This window comes from Ictalurus furcatus, chromosome 1 (genome assembly GCF_023375685.1).
Source record: "Ictalurus furcatus strain D&B chromosome 1, Billie_1.0, whole genome shotgun sequence".
Taxonomy (NCBI): domain Eukaryota; kingdom Metazoa; phylum Chordata; class Actinopteri; order Siluriformes; family Ictaluridae; genus Ictalurus; species Ictalurus furcatus.
In genome coordinates, this window is record NC_071255.1 from 36759029 (window position 1) to 36774621 (window position 15593).

A 15593-nucleotide genomic window follows, 5' to 3' on the forward strand; every position below is an offset into this window, starting at 1 on the left:
CATGCGGTAATTAATGCATGTGGACCTGCTAAAGTATGTTGAGTGTACGCTGATTCATTCATTAGGTAATAAATACAAGTGGATCTCTTGATGGGGTATGCCATGTGACCCTGAGCTGTGGAGCAGATCAGGCATGTACACAGTCAGTGAGGAAGTCATGCATGGAATATCTCTGGGGTAATTACTGCACATGGTTCTTACTCAATGGGTTAATCAATAGAAGCTTCAGAAAATGTGTTTTAGTGCGATGTTATAGAGCACAGGTTCCCGACCCGGGACAACACTAATACGTGCAGGTCAGTGGGTACTCCGATTCCAGGGCCGGGAACCTGCGCCATTTTAAAAAAAAATAAAACTTCTCAGTTGCACCAGCAAAACTGGTTAAAGATCCATCAATCAAAAACAACATGAACAAACCATCGGATCGCTAAGACGACAATGCCATGGGTACCACCAGGCGCCGGACGTCAACATGGACACCCCTGAAACACGTGGACGTTCATGCAAGACCTGCGGGCATTGAAGAAGACATGGAACGACGCAGAGAGCCTGGCCGGAGACGGAAACGTTGGCGAGAACTTCCAGCCCGATATGCTGCGTAGCATGGGAGGATCTAAGTCTACATAAGTAAGATTATGTATATATTTTATTGTCTATTTTACTTTGAACTGCACTCTTTTCTTCTCATTTTCTTCGGACCTTTATAGTATTTTTACTTTTGTTTTATTCTGTAGTAGCTTGTCTTGTTGCGTTGTCACTGTGACACACTGTCTGTGGTTTTGGTATGGACGCTTTTCTGCGGTTGTAAAGAGTTGTTATTTGAGTTTCTGTAGCAGTTCGAACCAGTCTGGTCATTCTCAGCAACAAGATGTACTCGTCAGCAGATGTGGAAGTTTTTTTGTTTGTTTGTTTGTTTTGTTTCTGGACGCCTCTCTGTGCAAACTCTCCAGACTGTTGGGAGTGAAAATTTCAGGAGATCAGCAGTTTCTGAAATACTTGCACCAAGAACCAGGTCCCCCACGCCCGATCCCCCCCCCCCCCCCCCCCATCATTATGAAGTTTGATGTGGACATGAATGATTTTATGCCCTGCACTGCTGACACGTGATTGGCTGATTGGATAATTGCGTGATTATCAAATGCATAATCATCATTTGCATGCCTCTCCACGGAGCAATTAACGCACGGTACATCTACTCACTCGGTAATTAATTCACGTGCATCCACTCTTCCTCCTCCTCCTCCCTCTTCCTCCTCCTCCACCTCCTCCTGTCCGGTCGGCGCCATCGCTCTGATCGGGAGTGCATCCATCTCCCAGCGCGCGCGCGACGCCGCCGCTGCCGCCGCCACTCCCGTTAGTGCGGTTAGTGCGCGCGACACAGCGACTACACCAACCAAGACGAGACAGGACGAGTCGAGAAGGAGGCAGAAGCAGCGACCGAGACGGAAGCAGGATGCGCGCGCTGCTCGGCGTCCCGACTCCCATCTTCCTCCTCGTCGTGTACGGATTGTGTCCCTCTATGGTGAGCGTGGCGCGTGCATTCTTTACCCCAACGACGCGTTATAGCTTTCGTATGAGCGCTCTTCCTACAGTGATGGTCCAGCGCGTGGGTTGAGTGTCATATCGATCTCTTCTATAGACTATATGATTATTATTATTATTATTATTATTATTATTATTATTATTATTTTACAAATGCATCTAAGGTGAAGTTTGTATGTTTGTATTCTTACTTCACGTGAACTATAGAAGACGCACATGTACAGTACAGTATACTCTTTGGTGCGTGCGTTGTATTGCATTACGTTACAGCAGCGGGATGCTCGTGCACGCGTGTGATGGTCGGCTTTAAAGTTTGACTTAAAAAACAAAAGTCAATAGGAAGCGAGCAGTGCGCTCGTGACGCGTGTATGGATGGATAAGCAGAGAGACAGGTTCACGCTGCAGGTTTGATTGCATGCACAGATATGCGCAGAGGTGCGTTTGCAAAAAAAAAATAATAATAATAAATAAATAAATAAATAAGAAAAGAAAAAAAAATACAACAACTGGAAAATGCAATGTCATTATAAACACCCGCGTGCGCGCGTGCATCACGCGCTGTTGCATGCTCCTTTTCACGTTTAAGGAATTTGCTTTGAGTTGTGATTCACTCACACAGCACATCTCACTCTGCTTACCTGATTTATCAGATTAGCGTCTAAAGTACCGAATTATCAGATTATCTCATGCACATCTGGATCAACTCCAAAACGGTTAGAGAAATTGTTTTATTTAGGTTCATTTACACAAATCGTACCACAGATTTAGCCTCTCATCCAAGACGTGTTTGCCATCTAAAGGTTTTTATGCCTTTTTTTGTGCTTTTTTTTTCGTTAATTTTGCATCAGTGGTAATAAGTAGCATATGTTTATATCTCACCCAAGTTCTCCATAAATTCATGTCAAAAGCTTAATGTACTTGCTTCAAACAGGATCATTAAGCTTCGTAATTTCATTTTAAACAACGCAGTGAGATTATTTATGACTTTACGAGTTTGTTGGTGGAGAACAGAAATGTTTGAAATGTTTTAGTGGGAAAGTGTCCAGTATCGTGGCTCGTAGAATATTCTAATATCCAGAGACATAATGAAGATGACACAAAGTTCCTGTTGTCACTTACGTTATAGCAGCTATAAACAGTCGTTCCCTCACCAGCCCTCTCTATTTTCTCTCTTTATTCTCTCTCTTTATTTCCTCTCTTTATTCTTTCTCTTTATTCTCTCTCTCTTTATTCGCTCTCTTTATTTTCTCTTTATTCTTTCTCTTTATTCTCTCTCTTTATTCTCTCTTTATTTCCTCTCTTTATTCTTTCTCTTTATTCTCTCTCTCTTTATTCTCTCTCTTTATTTTCTCTTTATTCTTTCTCTTTATTCTCTCTCTTTATTCTCTCTCTTTATTCTCTCTCTTTATTTCCTCTCTTTATTCTCTCTCTTTATTCTCTCTTTATTCTCTCTCTTTATTCTCTCTCTTTATTCTCTCTCTTTATTCTCTCTTTATTCTCTCTCTTTATTTCCTCTCTTTATTTTCTCTTTATTCTTTCTCTTTATTCTCTCTCTTTATTCTCTCTCTTTATTCTCTCTCTTTATTCTCTCTCTTTATTTCCTCTCTTTATTCTCTCTCTTTATTCTCTCTCTTTATTCTCTCTCTTTATTCTCTCTCTTTATTTCCTCTCTTTATTCTCTCTCTTTATTCTCTCTTTATTCTCTCTCTTTATTCTCTCTCTTTATTCTCTCTCTTTATTTTCTCTTTATTCTCTCTCTTTATTCTTTCTCTTTATTCTCTCTCTTTATTCTCTCTCTTTATTCTCTCTCTTTATTTTCTCTTTATTCTCTCTCTTTATTCTCTCTCTTTATTCTCTCTCTTTATTCTCTCTCTTTATTCTTTCTCTTTATTCTCTCTCTTTATTCTCTCTCTTTATCCTCTCTCTTGAAGTTAATAAGGTAAAAAAAAACCCGAAACAAAACCTGCAGCTTGTTACGCAAGTTACCGAGAACCCTGAGAAATCCTGTCCTCAAGATGTCGGAAAACTTACCAAAAAAGTCACAGCTTTAACTCTGACCGTTACAAAGAGCTGACACCGGAGACTCCTTCCGTAAATGTTACAGTACAGGAACGTCTCTTTAGTACAGTACAGTGCAGTGACCCACACTTCAGCAAATTCATTCTGGAAAATAAGAAAAGACAACCTCCAGATACGAGGTTCGAAGCCTGAATATATTTACATTGTAAAAATAAACCTTTTAAATTCTTCAACTCTTAAACTTTAGCTGCTTACCCACTTACCTTACCTCTCCGCTTGCACGTTGATACACTTAACGGTGTCTACCGAATAAATTATAGTAAAAATAAAAGTAAAAAGAAAGAGGTTTGAAGTAAGTAAGTGCTTAAATCTGTTTTTTTTTTTTTTTTTCCTTAAGTATCTGCACTTTAGGTTTTTTCACCACATACTTTTTGACTTCAAAAGAAAAAAGAAAAAAAACCTCCTAAAAGCACAAATTTTTCCTCACTGCGTTCTCACAAATCACTGCAGTCGTCTATAACCATCAATCTACAAAAATGACATCTTAGCAAGTGAAAAAGTGTCGATTATAGACAAATACATCCAAAATTTCTTATTAGCAAACAACAATACACCAAATATAAGATTCTTATTTTTTTTTAAAAATGTAAAACTAATTTCAAGCTTGAACTAGTCTCGTTCTACTGTAAAGAATAGAAAAGAAGCAACATTTCGAGGCAATCGAATCAGAAAATGTAAAGCTTGAAAACAGTAAAAGTGTCTAGAAATAGGATTCATAATCGTATATTTAGTTTATTGTGATTTTATAATTAGAAAATATTTGATTAAATTGAGTATATTCATGATTTTTTTTTTTTTAATAACCAAGATGTCACTTCAGTGTGTAAGGTGACGTTCTAGTATCAGACCGCTTCTAATCTAAATTCCAAACAAACGTAAAACTTTTACACAGGTCTTTTACATGCAGGTCGACCATCGCACCCATGTGATTTTGAGCTGAAATTAATCCTATGCAAATGAAAAACGCTGGTCCAAATCGTTGCTTCAACATGCACTTGTGCTTTACTGTGGTGGTTATAAAGCTCAGTACTCATGAGGGCTGTAAACAGTCCTTAAAACGTTTTGAAATGTTTCCAGAACATTGCCGAATCATGAATCCTGAACTGGGAAGTACAGTGCTTTATAAAATCGAAGAGTTATCCAGAATAGCAGGATAGCTTTCGCCACTCTCAGTGTCCCCGGTATAGACATGGTAAACAGTCTGCACTTATATAGCGCCTTTTAACTGTAGCAGTTCTACAAAGCATTTTACACTGTTTCTCATTCACCCATTCACACCCAGGCACTAGCCTGCCATCAGGAGCGACCCGGGGTTCAGTTTCTAAGGACACTTCGGCATGTGGAGGCTTGGGGACCAGGGATCAAACCACCAACGCTGTGATTAGTGGACAACCCGCTCTACCACCTGAGCCACAGCCGCCCCAAACCTTTCAGCTTCAACTGACTCGGACAAATCTGTTCCATTTTCTTTTGACAGTTTCTTTGACAGTTAATTTCTACGCCTTTTACACAGAGGCTTAGTGGTTACCATGTCCGCCTCGCACCTCCAGGGTTGGGGTTTGAATCACACATCCACCCTGGTGCGGAGTTTGCATGTTCTCCCCGTGCTTTGGGGGGTTTCCTCCAGGTGCTCTGGTTTTCTCCTCCAGTTCAAAGACATGTGTTGTAGGCTGATTGGTCACATCCTGGTTTAGGCACACCGTACCTATATATATATATATATATATATATATATATATATATATATATATATATATATATATATATATATATATATAGAAGAGGCAGAGGCAGGGGATTCCAGAATCTTTCAGCTGACTATAGCGCCCCCTTGCTGCAATGCTCAGAATACAGTAAACAAATTTTGACCATGACACATTTCTGAACCCAACAATACGTGACATCTACTTTGTGTACCTCAAAGCATATGCATGTGCACAGATACATTATGGCAGGGTTCTTCAATCTTCTCCAAAAAGGGCTGGCGTGACTGCAGGCTTTCATTCCGGCCAAATACCAGGAACACTTGATAGTTAATTGGAGACCACTCTGAACTGATTAAACTAGTGGAATCTTGCTCAGTTGGAACGAAAGTCTGCAGCTACATTGTGGACATGATTGAAAACCCTTGCATTAGGATACATAAAGTTGCTCAATTATTTTAATGGCAATGTCAAAAACTATAACTTCATTCTAAGTAATATGGCCAATGTCTGGAAAGTGCTGGCTTTAAACTTGAGTAGTTTTTGGTTGGTGTTGATCAGTACAATAGAAATGGAGATAGTAAGTTAAATAAGAAGTTCAATTTGATATAAAAAAAATAATCTCATGTTTGTTTTGATTGTCAAACCCCACCTTTATTTATTGCATTTATTGGAATATCTCATTCATCAGATAAACAAACAAAAATGTTTTTTTTTTTTTCGAATCAGCAGATTCAGATCTACAGGCTGAAATGGAAGGATCAAACTAACCAGAGATAACCAGGCAAAGAGTTGGAGTCAAAACAGGTGGAAAACTGTAAAACTTTAGAGAAGTTTTATAAGATTTTATATAAAAACAAACTCAAAAGCAAACAAAAAAAATAGACACACACGTAACAGCGAGACTGAGACCTAACACACATCACTGTAGTCTATCTGCTTCTACGTACACTTTGTATTCATCATGAATAGCTGTTAGCATTTAGCTAGAGTTATTAACATGCTAGCTAGCATGCAAGAGATTAGGAATAACGCTAGTTAGTTAATATTAGTTAGCCTTAGCTAACATTCCTTGGTTCCTATGGCACCGATTTAGCTTTGTGAATCTTCTTTGTGCTTTTACTTTCATATTCATGTAGATGCGCTTTAGCACTTGCTAATTGAATACTCAGTGCTGACTACTGAATGCAGATTCTGACTAATAATTTCACAGTGGTTTCTAATATTTTTTTTTCATTAGCTAGCTATTGTTTGAATCCAATGAAATGCAGTTTTATATCTGTATATTTAGATTCTAGCTTTATATCTATATATTTTTACCAAATCTACCCATTGCTATTTGTATTGTCTTGGAGAAGTTGTCAATCTTAGCTTAATAGCTCATCTTTAAACAGGTCAGGTCTACTGGTAACCAAGATGGTGATGCGTTTTGACACTGAGGCTCGGTGCGGTCCACTATGAAGCTTCATTACAATGTTACAATGACAATAAACCTTCTTCTTCTTCTTCTTTTTCCTTATTACCCTAAAACAAAATGGCTTCCTAGTTCCTAAGAAGCTATAGCTAGCACTAAATCTAAAACACTGTAATTATCAACCAGAAAATAAACTAGCTGTATTTAAAAAAAAAAAAAAAAGAAAATGAAAAAAATGAAAAAGAAGCTACAACAGTTGAACGTACAAATATACGTTTAACCTTTAACCTTTAATCAGCTTGGATAGGAAAATCCATCATTTTAAAACACTCTCAAAGAGAAAGTGTGTGTCCAGGATTTCATTTTTTTCCCCCTGTCATGTTTTTCTTGAATGCAATTACACAATTATGTGGACAGGGGGTCAGCGACCCTCGTTAAGCACTGATTGTAAGAGACACTCGGTAAATATAAGCCTGCATCTGTCTGAGTGCTGAAACTACGCCAAGTAATGCATGTGACTCAAGGGTAAGCGCATCACGGGACGTGGCTGAGTGATGAATTGATGCAGTCAGTAAGTGGAAATATAACATCAAGGAAAATTACAGTCATGGAAATAAGAGGTGTCTGTGTACTAACTGATTACATGGTATACTGCGGTATATTGTCCATACCTGTCTATTTTAGAAAAGGCTCTCCAGATTTTTTTAGGGAACATTGCATGTGTCCTCCAGTTCCCACTGTGAAGTTGATTATTTTCTCACAACAGCACATCCTGAAGTGTTTTCTTCCGCTTATACCACAGCGATTCGTCAACGATTACACATTTCTGTTTATTAAAGAACGGCACACCATACGTTTTATCTGTTCAATGGTACCTTTAATGTCGGAGAATGTCTTTGAAACAAGTTAGTTCCTGTTTTCACTTACGTTGTAGCAGCTATAAACAGTCATTCCTTCACCATCCCTCGCTTTATTCTCTCTTGATGTTAATAATAAGGAAAAACGCAGCTTGACTTGTTACCGAGAAACCGCAAAGAAGCTTAAACTCCTCCGTCCTGAAGATGTCGGAAAACTGAAAGTTCCAGCTTTACCTCTGACTGATACAAAGCGCTGACACTGGAGACTCCTTCCGTAAATGTTACATAAATGTCTCCTTAAAGAAAACTTCACTGTATCAACGATTACACACATTCTTTAATCTGTTTCTGTGTTGCGTTCACCGTACAGGTCCCTGTGATTGATTTGTGTTACTATAGAAACGATAATGCATTAAAATGAGCACGTTGATCAATAATCCGTCAACCGTTAATTAATCAATACCTCCTGACCAATAAGAATCCAGAATTCAACAGTGCTGCTGTATAATTTTGTTTATTATCATTCTATTATTGAACAGTCTTCTTCTTGACATCTTAAAATGGTCTACATTTGGAAATTCTTAACTTGTATAAAAAGTTACGATCGTTAAGGTTAGTTTTAGGCGAGGTATTAGTGTTATTACCTTTTCTTGTGGCTTTATGATTTAAAAAAATTTCATACAAAATCACTCACATTGGGTTATTGAATTCTCATAAATTTCTCTTGAGATCAGCTTGACTTGCTCAATCATGTAGTGTTGTCTCCCACATGGAAACTTCAGGAACTCCATTATTCACCTGCTTCTATACAACAAAGGCATCAGTTTCCGACTGTATCTGTCCGATGCCTTGGATTTTCTCTTGATGGTGACATTACAAACCAAAACCCCACTGTCACCTTCTTTTGTCTCTTCTCAGCACATAGCTTTACTCCTCTATCATTGTGATTAATCTTGGCAGGCTTTGGATTATCACTGCTTCTGTGAGTAAGAGACATATAGTGAATGTTTTACTGTGAAAATAGAGATATCAGCCTAACTAGCGAGCTCAGGTTTGTCAGTGCTGAGCATTATCTCCTGTTATCAAACTGTCAAGTAAATTTTCCAGGGTGGGCGAATGTTGATGCATTAACTGTTTAAAAATAAACAGAGATCTGGGGAAACCCTTTGTACACTACAGATTTTCATGAAGTGACATATGTTTCACTCTTTGTACCGCTGTATTTGATAAACTGGCTACTTATACAACATGATAATTGTGGACAGACAGCAAGGTAAAGTAAGGCATTTGCCTAAATGAAAACAGTTCTACATTGTTTTGGAGAAATATATTTAAGCTTTCTTAAGTTCCCTTTCAATGGGAACTCAACGTTGCATGAGCTTCATGCTGTGTGAAGTGTCCTCGTGCGTGTCCGGCATCTGAAGCTCAGTCAGCCTCTGAGAAGCTTCTGACTCTAAAGGTAGCTCTTCTGCTGGCCCTGACATGTCTCAAGCGAGTAGGAGATCTAAACTCTCTGTTGCCCCTTCCTGCCTTAACTTTTCCCCTGGATTAGTCAAGGCCTTCTTATATCCTAGGCCAGATTATATTCCTAAAGTGCCTACATCTGCTGCCCAGCCAGTAGTGTTGCAGGATTTCTGCCCTCCTCCTTTCCTCGCACCAGAACAAGAGAACTTACCCCTGCTGTGTCCAGTAAGGACTCTCTGTACTTACATCCACCACTCTAGCCAGTGGCGTAAGTCGGAGCAGCTGCTGGTCTGCTTTGGCGGCGACAGCAGAGGTGATGCTGTGTCGAAGCAACGCATCTCTAATTGGATACTGGAAGCAATCTCTATTGCTTATGAGGCACACGGTCTCACTACGCCTCTGGGCATAAGGGCTCATTCCGCTAGGGGGGTCGCCTCCTCAAAGGCTTTGTCCAAAGGGTATCCTTACAGGATGTGTGTGCTGCTGCAGGGTGGTTTATGCCACACACATTCACTCAATATTACAGCCTGGATATACATTCCACCCTGGACTCGAGTGTCTTGCAGTGACACTCAGGCTCAGATCTTTTTGAACGGCCCGTACCCTCAGTATGACGGAATGGGTATTCTCTTTCCCATAGCGTGGAGCTCACGCAATGTTGAGTTCCCTTTGAAAGGGAACGTCTGGGTTACACATGTAACCCTGTTCCTTGAGAAGGGAACGAAACGTTGCGTAGCTTTGTAATACTGAGGCATGCCTGTGAATTACGTCTTTGCTTCAGATAATAGAGGCCGATGACATGCTTAATTCCCACGTCACCTGATCACGGCAGGCCTATAAATAGGCATGATGTTACACAAGCTTCAGATGTCGGTCACACGTGAGGGAGTGTCCCACAGCGTGAAGCTCACGCAACATCTTACATGTGTAACCCAGATGTTTTTCAGTCTTGTCACCTGAAAGTACAAAGCCAATGAAATGCAGCCAACAGAAATCTTTGGCTGTTTGCTAGAATTCAGTCACACTGATGTATGCCGGGATTTCCCACGACACCACACACAAATATAGAACCCTAAACCGTACTTAGAGAAACATAGTTACATATAGATCCTACAACAGGGGGGTTCTCTATCAGAGAAGGTTCCATGTACGACCCCACTGGAAATCCAAGAACCCTTAACTATCCAAAGAAGCCTTAAGAAACCTTTTTCTAAGATTAGACTTAGATCTGTTTTATTTTTATTTTTATCCACCATCTCTTTTTAGTGATGAATAGAGTAATCTTTCTATTTTTTTATTTTATTTTTGGCTATGTAGGCCAGTTGGACTGGTTGCTTCTGGGTTCTACGCTGACGTGTGCTTTCTTTTCTGTTAGTCCATTTGCAGAGTTTGAATCAGAATGAAACTAATACTTTTGATTAGCTTGATTTTGGTTTGGTTTCACATGGCCTGTAATTAAATGAAACAAAAAAGGTGAAAAGGTCTGAAAGCATCCTCATAAAACTCTCATATTCATCAGTCAGAAATACAGTCATGGAAAAATATAAATAAACCTTCTTCAAATGAGTAGAAGTTACCCAAATATGCAGAGCACAGCGCCGGTGCTCAATAAATGAATTAATGAGAATAAGCTTTAATGATAATTATTTAAACCAAAATTGAAACCATTTTGTATCACGTTCAGCATTTATTTTTTCATTTTGTTGTTGTTCCAAATCTTATGAAGGCCTCGCTCAGATTGTCTCAGACCTGAGTATGACTGTTGTGTTCTCACCTGCCTAAAGAACCGCAGCATAGTGGAGAACACACCAGGGTTATATTCAAACACGCTAAGCACTCGGCCTCAGCGCTTAAAGTATAGCCAGGAGCCTTGTTGGCTTTCTGAGCTTGTTCTGTCTGTCTGTGGTTTATAAAAGATTGCCAGAGTGTGCGCGTCCTTCCTAGACAGTGATGTCTCCCACAATTTGTCTCTTGTCATCGTCCTTCTTCTGCTTTTTATGACCATCCAATCAGGTCGGAATAACCGGGTTTGTTTTGGAGCGTTTTGTCAAGGTGCAGCTGTGATCTGAATGCTGACCTGCCATGTCACTTCTCCCAACACCTGATGCCGCTGTATAAAATCACATATCTGCTCTGTTTGATGATGACACCGACTGAATTGTAGGCACAACTTTTTTATCCGGCATTGACATTCCCATTATCAAGCTCCAACTCCTGTAAATGGGATTTTGACTCTCCTTATTCAGAGCAGATGTGAGAAATGGGTATCACAAACTCTTCTTTTCTTGCTGCTTGGGTAATGTTACTCTCTGCCTTGACAAACAGAGTGACACCAGCCAATCATGAGCTCATGAATGTGTAAGAGGGCAGATAGCGCTTTCCTCCGAGTGTGTTACGGTGCCCTGTGACGCAGTATGAGCAGAAGTTTGAGAAAACAAAAAACACATGCTAGCCTTCACCCTACCCCACTGCTAGATGTGAGAGAGCTATCTAGTAGGTAAGAATTGGCAAAATGACCAAATTGGAAGAAAATTGAAGAAAGCAACAACTACAACAACAAAAAAAGAGCTAGCAAGAGCTAGAAATACACGTCATTCAGGACACGGAGTTAAAAATGTTTTGGGATGTCTGTCTGTGTATCCGTCTGAGTTTTTTGCTAGAGCAAAATCTGAAGAATGTGTGGTTGATTGTTTGTAGCATTTACATGGAATTATTATTGTAGCTAGCAGATCTGGAACTGATTCGGTTTTGGAACAGATCCGAACATCGTCAAGGTCACAGCAAGGTCAAATATGTGAAATAGTGTTTCCTGAATAACTTCCTTTGTTGTTTGAAGTATATTTTAAAGGAATTTCAGACACAAAGTCATAATAAGAAGGACTAGACTTTTGACTTTTTCTCGTGTGATTTTTCACACTGACACAGCAGTTCTACGCTCTGTAGTTATTGTTTAATGGTTGGTGCATGGTATGGTAAACCAAAGAGATTTGGTTTTGGGATCTTGAACTGCCATTAGTATTTAATACTTGTACTCGAGTTATTAGAACAGTTGCGGCGCTATTTGTTTAATGCGATGTTCAGGGGTCCAAGCACCAAATCTGCTGGAAACTTATTGTTTTGTTAGGATTTTAAGGGGTCCAAGCACCGAACATGCTAGGACTCTATTGTAATTGGGATGTTTCTGTATTTCTTCTTCTTCTTCTTCTTCTTTTTCTGTCTTATATCGAATTGTACAGACCAAACCATAAGTCGTAGACACGTGAAACATGGTCAACAGGTAGTACTCCCTCCCACTACTCACGGAAGCAAGACAGGCCTAATTGGCCTAATGGTGGCTCTGTAGCGAAGCATTTTACATTTCATACCAAAAACCACAAGTCCTTTAAATGGTTATTTGTGATATCATTCTTGTTACCTAGATCATGTAATACCATTCAGGAGAGTAAGCCATAACATGTCCTTCCTCTGATACACACACTGCCACTGCATCCACAAGGTCACACTCATCAACAGACAGACAGACAGACACACACACACGCACATACAGATATGCACAAGGTCATTTTACCCAGCCATGGATTAGTTCCAATTATGCGTCTCAGCACTCACGAATGGCTGTGTAGTCATCGGGATTCGGCCTCATGTTTTCTCAGTAATAAGCAGAAACCTTCGTTTCGAATTACATGTCAGAAATTCCAGGGACATTATGTTACATAATTAGTGGGAGTGGCATAAATAAGTACCGCCTAGATAAGGTGATGTCAACTGGTGGATCCAGTAAATTCATCACACCAAACCGAGTACTTTGTACTACAGAATAAATCCTGTAGCTCAGCAACTTCGTTTTTCAAAACTCTAACCTCTAATCGCAGTTTCTGTAGCAGATCCTTGTTATCAGCCAATCACATGGATTTATGTAAATTATTTAGCTGCAGAAAGCTCAGTGAGAAAGGAGAGTGTTTCCATAGACTTTCATGTATTTTTTATTTCGTGCAATAATGACATTATAATTTTTGAGCTACAAAGTGTGAAAAATCATTGATGCCTCCATGAAAGTGCGTGTTTTATTAGCAACAAGCCAGCCATCTAACATTAATGACATAATCCACACAGAACTCAGACATAACAATATATATAGTTATGTAAGTCAGTCGGAGTAGCCTACAGACGATTGTGGTACAGTTTGGACCAGCCACGGGTAAACGACTCTCATCACTGCATTTTTCTTAAGCCCAAATAGGAATGCATGTCAAAACAGTGACAGTCCTGCTACCACCCAAAACTCAGTCCCAACCACAAATAATGCTAGCTAGCTACATTAGCGTGGCACTTAGCAAGCCATGTTAATTGTTTACACCAATAGTGTGCGATGGGTAAAGTGTTCATATATCAACATAACCAATTTTTATTTATTTATTTATTTTTACAGGTACTGTTTAGCGGAACATACATGACTAAGTGCAATAAATATTTCTTAAAGGGAGTACTGTTTATATTAAGATCATTAAATTAGCATTGAGCCCGGATGAAAATATGTGACGTGTTTCCTTAACGTTAACGTTGTGCCGAGTTTTTGTAGATGTTTCAAGCATGCTGCTTATTAAAATTGGTTCTGTAAATCAATTCTGGTTCCTGTAGAAGTATGTAAGTTTGTTAGTGCACTCGTTCCCACTCTCACTTTGTGCTTGTTCTACACGGGCTTGTTTGGACAGATAATACATCACACACTGTGTAGTGAATGCTGATACACCAGCGAGAAAGAGCAGGAGCAATGGAGAATAAATAGAGTAAGTAATAAAAACTGCAGGTTCTACAACCTTCTAATGGCTTTTGTTTGGAGGAAGAATTGATGAGAAGCATGACACGACAAAATAATAATCATTAGGACGACATGCCGTCTCTCTCTCTCTCTGTTGGTGGGGAAAATATGAAACATGAAGATGTGGAGAAATGCAGTACCACACACACACAGTCTGCAGGGACGTCTCACTGTGTTGCTGCGCTTTAACTTTACTATTTGTCATCCCATTTGTCACAGCGTCATTAATGTCCGTCTCCATGCAGTTAGAGCAGAAAGCACGGGTCTCGGTAACTGTATTAAAAACGAGAGGCTCACGATGATAAATGGTGATGTTTAGGAGCAGCTACAAACCCGTAGAGAAAGCTCAAAGACGAGAAACGGAGTCCCTCCTCAGAGCCGAAATGTTAACTCGTTTAAAAGGCGTGATCATCAGTCAGGATGCAGTCGTGTCCATTCTGCCAGATCACTAGACCTTTACAATGTCTTTTTTTCTCTCTCTCTCCCTTTAAATGAAATGGCGTGATGAACGACTGGGTGAAGCAGCTCCATCATTCTGCTCATATTTACTGAATAATTCTTGAATAATTCAGAAGGTTATTACTTTCCAACAGCACAGTGCACGAAGCAATAAACTTAGCTTTGATCGTTTATATTTATGTTTATGTTATTGTTTCATATGCTGATGAAATTCCACTTGTCCGGTATCAGAAGAACGCTGGAGAAAATGCCGTACCGTATATGTGTTCAGGACAGATAGACAGCTTGTTCTCCAGTAAAGAGAGAGAGGGCGATAGAGAGATAAAAGAGGAAAGAGTGGTGCAACAGGGCCAATTGTGAATGACAGGCGTATATTGAGTGTGAAGAACTGTGTGTGTGGTTGCGTGTTCAGTTGTAGGAAGGTGATGATGGATAGACAGATGATGAACTCTAAGTGTGTTTGTCCTGTAAGGTACATCCACAGGAGCTAAAACCACTCTCACTTCCCATACCCCCCACCACCCCCCCGCCTTCACTCTCTCTTTCTCTCTCGCTTTCTCTTTCTCTCATCTTTCCACTGGGGTAATTGTGGAGCCACCTGAATCGTTTGCTTTTGTTCTGTGCCATGATGTGCCTCGCATCTCAACTCCACCTCCGAATTATAGATCAAAGCCTGGAGAGAGCGATCAGGTGCAGTGTGGGAAGAGAGAGAGAGAGAAAGAGAGAGAGAGAGAGAGAGGGCGGGGGCATTAACAGAGCAATGTGACAAGCCTGTCCCACCCTCTTCCTCCCTCTTCCCCTCTCTCTCTGTGATCTGAGAGAGACCCCTTCGCACTCCACACCAAAACACATTTCCTGTTAAATTAGGGCTGGAGGAATTCAAGGCAGAGCAAGAGTTAGAGCTCATCCATCTTTTACCCAGCGAGTGTCACCAGGGAATCAGCTGCCTTTGCCACTGCCGCTTTTATAGCAAGGAAGCTATGTATATGACTTGGACAAAAGAGTGTGTTACCTTCTTCAAGGCTGGAGTACAAAAGAGAAAGAGAGAGAGGGGGCAGAGAGAGACAAAAGGACAGTGAGGTGAAAGACAGAACGATACAAAGGGAGAAGGAGACAGAGCGATATAGAAAGAAAAAAAAGAGAAACACACAGTTAGAGAAAAACAGCAAGAGAGGCCGAGGGAAGGGAGACAGAAGGAAAGAGACAGAGACGTACAGTGAGAGAGAAAAAGAAAGAGACCAAGATACAGAGTGAGA

General features: G+C 40.0%; 1 protein-coding gene across 1 annotated transcript in view; it reads left to right on the forward strand.

The window, feature by feature from the left end:
• The first annotated feature begins 297 nt into the window (after positions 1–297).
• The window catches only part of olfm3a (olfactomedin 3a), a 47116-nt gene continuing 31820 nt past the window's right edge, over positions 298–15593 (forward strand). The window contains exon 1 of the mRNA XM_053625188.1: positions 298–1522. Coding sequence (XP_053481163.1) covers positions 1454–1522 — 69 coding nt within the window. The 5' untranslated portion in view covers positions 298–1453. The remainder of the gene's footprint in view (positions 1523–15593) is intronic.